At 38.7% G+C, this 5,736-nt stretch overlaps 1 protein-coding gene across 2 annotated transcripts in view; it reads left to right on the top strand.

The window, feature by feature from the left end:
• The first annotated feature begins 1,330 nt into the window (after positions 1–1,330).
• Positions 1,331–5,736, top strand: part of LOC115219632 (proline-serine-threonine phosphatase-interacting protein 2) — an 82,126-nt gene continuing 77,720 nt past the window's right edge. For both annotated transcript variants that reach the window (XR_003882352.2, XM_029789782.2), the window contains exon 1: positions 1,331–1,841. Coding sequence is in view for 1 of the 2 variants with exons in the window: in XM_029789782.2 (XP_029645642.1) it covers positions 1,803–1,841 (39 nt within the window). In the remaining variant the exon portion in view is untranslated. The remainder of the gene's footprint in view (positions 1,842–5,736) is intronic.

Genomic DNA, 5,736 nt, shown 5'->3' with positions numbered 1-5,736 from the left:
TTCCAAACTTCGCTGAATATTGGGCAATTGGTTAAAAGATCGGGGATTACCCACATCTCTTATCACATTATTCTTTTATGGCTCTGATATATTTGATCCTTTACAACTGTATGTACAAAGACCCCTTTATTTCTCACCCCTTTTAGCCTAGTATGTTCTCACTCCCAGTACGCCAAACCATTCAAAATCAACACCACGAGCGATTCTATTAGGGTGCCTGTATCAGTTAAAAACAGAAACGTCAACAGTATAGGCGCAGGAGTGGCTGTGTGGTAAGTAGCTTGCTAACCAACCACATGGTTCCGGGTTCAGTCCCACTGCGTGGCATCTTGGGCAAGTGTCTTCTGCTATGGCCCCGGGCCGACCAATGCCTTGTGAGTGGATTTGGTAGACGGAAACTGAAAGAAGCCTGTCGTAAATATGTATATATATATATATGTATGTGTGTGTGTTTGTCCCCCTAGCATTGCTTGACAACCGATGCTGGTGTGTTTACGTCCCCGTCACTTAGCAGTTCGGCAAAAGAGACCGATAGGATAAGTACTGGGCTTACAAAGAATAAGTCCCGGGGTCGATTTGCTCGACTAAAGGCGGTGCTTCAGCATGGCCGCAGTCAAATGACTGAAACAAGTAAAAGAGTATGATTTTAATTTACATGCGGGCGACCAAAAGTAGTAGAGGAAAAAAAAAAAAACCGAGATTTTCACATAAATTTACAGAAAGATCAAGTCCCATACTATCAGAATTTGATTCCCATGCCCACAGAGGGTTAAGAAACCCCTGCTTTACGGAAGGTGGACATGAAATATACGCTTAAGCCTTTACCGAAGATACTACCCGCGAAACATGAAACGAAATGGTATTACTTCATGTGCTTGTCTCTGTTACATGTTTATGTGTATACAGTGAGTGACATTGTCATAAGGCTTCTTGGTTTTTTCTTAACTTTCCATTTTAAATCAACACCCACACAATCGAGTGACATAATTAACAAACGTGACTCGGTAGTAGTGGCAGAACTGAGAGAAAAATATCTTTTTTATTCTCAGAAATTTATTTAGTTACGGAATTGATCGACCATTTCCGTAGTTTGTCGAGAATATGAACCTTCTCACTCATTTTAAAATGTTTACATGACGTTTGTTTTTCAACATCTTTCTCTCACACGGCTGGCTGTTGTTGATAATAAAACGACGGATAATTCTCCGCCGCGATCGGTGTTTCGTTCGCGATTTAAAAGCCATAATCACGATTTCAGTCACAAGAGTGTTGCGACCACCAATATCCCACCACCGTCCTCCCGACTCCACCACCACCACACCACTTTCACTACACTGATATTACCACCACTTTCGCCGCACTGGTATCGCCACCGCCACCTCCGCAACACTAAATCCACTAGCACTGACAGTACAGTCACAGCGAGTTAACACTAATAAAGACTACCACTAACATCAAAAACACTACTACTACTACTTCGACTGTCACCGCTGCAAATCGCCCTCACCACCACCATCACCATTACCATCACTACTGCTGCTCCAACTGCAACTAGCTTGCTGCTGCTACTGCTACTGTAGCTGCTGCTGCTCTGCTGCTGTTTCCACCGTCCCCACCAGAGATGTGTAGCCGGTAGCTGTGACAGATATTAGTCAGGTACAACAACACAAGAAGATAAACTCACCACCGCCGATCTTTAAAACAAGTCTTCTCTCCAACAGTGGTCAAGCACGTCACCCCCTCCTCCTCTATTTGACCGTTGCACTAATTAAACCGTTTTCAACCCCCACCACCAGAGCACCATGGCTTATAGTTTTGTAGATAGCTTTTGGGTGAACAATGTAAGTACATCTTTCATTATCCGCTTCATTCATATTAATCTGCACACCTACACATATCGAGATTGTCCACCAACATGTTTCCTTCGCATTTAATTCTTAACTTATTCCATAACAGCCTTGAAACGTATGTCTCTTTCCCCGTTCTCTTTTTCTCTTTCACTCTTTCATCTCGATTTCTAAAGGGAACCCAAAGCCTTCACACATTTCCCTGGCATACATTATTTTTTTATGTCCTATCTATCTATCTATCTATCTATCTATCTATCTATCTATCTATCTATCTATCTATCTATCTGTCTATCTATTTATCTATCTATCTATATCTATCTATCTATCTATCTATCTATCTATCTATCTATCTATCTATCTGTCTATCTATTTATCTGTCTGTCTATCTATCTATCTATCTATCTGTCTGTCTGTCTGTCTGTCTGTCTGTCTGTCTATCTGTCTGTCTATCTATCTATCTATCTATCTATCTGTCTATCTATCTATCTGTCTATCTATCTATCTATTTATCTATCTATCTGTCTATCTATCTATCTATCTATCTATCTATCTATCTATCTATCTATCTGACTATCTATCTATATCTATCTGTCTATCTATCTGTCTATCTATCTATCTGTCTATCTATCTATCTATCTATCTATCTATCTGTCTGTCTGTCTGTCTATCTACACACACACATGTATGTATGTATGTATGTACATCCAGCTATAATTCCTTGTCGGGTATTAGTTGTTATTGTCAAGATGAAGAAAACGACGATTACTGTCCAGTTCCTGTAAAAGTCTTGACAAATCTTGAAAGAACAACAAAATGTAAAGAAAAATTAATCTACTCCACACCTGATATTTACAAATGAAAATGAAAGGGGGTTCGTTTATTTAAAACAAACATTTACATATTGAGTGGGCACCAAACTAAAGAATACATAAAACGTTATTTTCACTTTCACTGCCCAGCTCTCTGACATACCATAATGCTTCAAACATGACAATAAATATCAGTTAATTCCTAGACTTAAAGGGTTATATATATATCGTTGGCAACAGCGTTTTATTTAAATTGTCTCATTTCGAATCCGTCTTCGTTAAAGAAATAAAGCCTGTCCAAATATTTGCGTGTGATCTCTAAATATTTACTCTCGGTCCTGGAGTCACTCCTCTTTTGCCGATGTACTTATAATCCTGTATTAAAGTTTATGTTAAAGTATATAAATCTGTAAATATGTGAGTATGAGAAGAGGTTGCTGAGTGGATATTTTGCTCGTAAGTGTATGTAATTCAAGTCCTTGTGATTTTGTTTGGTGTGTGTATGTGTGTGTAAGTAAGAGTTGTTTGTGCGCTTAACCAGAGTTGTTGTATAATTGGGGTGGAGACGTTTTATGCACACATATCTTACATGCATTTCTACTAAGTACATATATATTTGCAATAATACAAATTTGAGGACAAAACATATTAATCCAAGCGCACCGCGATTTAAGACAGGAAATTCTGCAACCAACAAAACACCTTCAAAGTGACATTTAAACGGTTTGGCTTTCTTCCTGCTACAGCTGTTTTTTTGCCCAGTTTCGATCGTAAAACCAATAGTTAGTTACTCCGGTGTTTTACAAGTCAATATTCAAGAATGTGTGTGTGTAAATATATATATATATACATACATACATACATACATACATATATATATATATATATATATATATATATATATAACGGGAAGCTTTATGAAAATAACAAAGACGAAGGCAGGTGGAATATATATATATATATATATATATATATATATATATATATAGGGTGGAGTACCTGCGCACGGACGCCTATACATATACAAATATAATCTTTTATTACCTGAGTTTACTACTGTAAAGGGTCAAGGACCTAGTTTCATGCCAGCTAATATAGATATTTAAGAATAAATGTGCGCGCGCACACACTCACATCGAAGCACACAAAAATGTGTTTGTATGCGTGCGCGCGCACACACACACACACAGTGACGCACACAAAAGGTGTTTGTATGCGTATGCACATACAATCATACATATATATATATATATATATATATATATATATATATATATATATATATATACATACACACACATATTTATATATATATATATATATATGTGTGTACATATATGTAAATATATATATATATTTACATATATGTAAATATATATACACACACAAGGCGTAGGAGTGGCTGTGTGGTAGGTAGCTTGCTTACCAACCACATGGTTCCGGGTTCAGTCTCACTGCATGGCACCTACTATAGCTTCGGATCGACCAAAGCCTTGTGAGTGGATTTGGTAGACGGAAACTGAAAGAATCCCGTCGTATACATGTATATATATATATATGTACGTTTGTGTATATGTTTGTGTGTCTGTGTTTGTCCACCCAACATCGCTTGACAAACGTCCCGTGACTTAGTGGTTCGGCAAAAGAGACCGATAGAATAAGTACTGGGCTTACAAAGTCCTGGGGTCGACTTGCTCGACTTAAGGGCTCCAGCATGGCCACAGTCAACTGACCGAAACAAGTAAAAGAGTAAAACTGTAAAAGAGTATACACACATTCGCATTTATGTATGTGTGTGTATACATGAATGTATTTATGTGTATCAACGTCATCCTCCATATGGCCTTATCAGTAACTATCATCGTTATTATATAACGTCCTTTTCCAAGCTTTCATGGGTTAGATGGAATTCATTGAGGCAGATTTCTACTGCCAGATGCCCTTCTTGTAGCCAATCCTCACCTAGTAAGATTATAAGTTTAATAGATATGTATTTTTTTTGTTTTGGAAACTGGAAATGAACAATACTTCCTGTATAACGATGATGCTCATTTACAACCATTACTTGGACTCACATGTATGACAGGCTTCTTTCAGTTTCTGTCTATAAAATTCCTTCAGATTTTTGGTTGGCCTCAGACTATTATAGAAGACACTTACCCATGCTGTCATGCAGTGAGACTGAACCCAAGATCACGTGGTTGAGAAGCAAGCTTCTTAAACACACAGCCGCATCTTTGCCTCAGTCATCATCATCATCATCATCACCATCTAACTTCCTTTTTTTTCCATGCTGGCAGGGGTTGCATTAGGTTCCATAGTCAGTTTTGGCATAGTTTGTATGGCTGGATGCCCTTGCTAACGCCAACCATTCCACATGGTATCAGCACCCACACCAGTGCCTTTTACGTAATCATCATCATCATCCCTTAACATCTGCCTTCTATGCTTGACTCAAGTAGGACAGTTCAACAGAATCCGACAAGTCCAGGGAGCATGTCAGGTTCCAGTGTCTGCTTTGGGAAGGGTTTCTATAACTGGATGCCCTTCCTAATGCCAATATATATATATACACATACACACACATATTTACACACTATAGACGCACTTTCTGTGCCCTATCAGTATTTGCAAAGGGAAGCCATCCTTCCCGTCTTCAACTTATGATACACACGGACTCGAGTTTCAGGGTATTGACCCGTCATCGGCGTGTGACAATCATAGTTGTCGATGAGAAGTTGGTTCCCTTCACAAATACATATACTTTTTCCAGTATTGATTGACACTGATATTGAAAAAGTGAAATCAAACAATGATAAATCTCAGAGCGAGTTATAAACAGTAGCAGCAACACATCGTGACGTATATTTGCCATTTGAATATGGCTAACCCCTAAGGGTGAATGCTACTGTAGTCTGCAGCCCCAGGAGGACACCTCCTCCAGCTGGCTATAGACACACTTTCTGTGCCTCCTGGGGCTACAAACTACAGTAGCATTCACCCTTAGGGGTTAGCCATATTCAAATGGCAAATATACGTCACGATGTGTTGCTGCTACTGTTTATAACTCGCTCTGA

The sequence above is a fragment of the Octopus sinensis genome, linkage group LG15 (assembly GCF_006345805.1).
Source record: "Octopus sinensis linkage group LG15, ASM634580v1, whole genome shotgun sequence".
Lineage (NCBI taxonomy): Eukaryota > Metazoa > Mollusca > Cephalopoda > Octopoda > Octopodidae > Octopus > Octopus sinensis.
The sequence above is the reverse complement of the archived record's forward strand: the minus strand, read 5'-3'. Positions and strand labels throughout refer to the sequence as shown.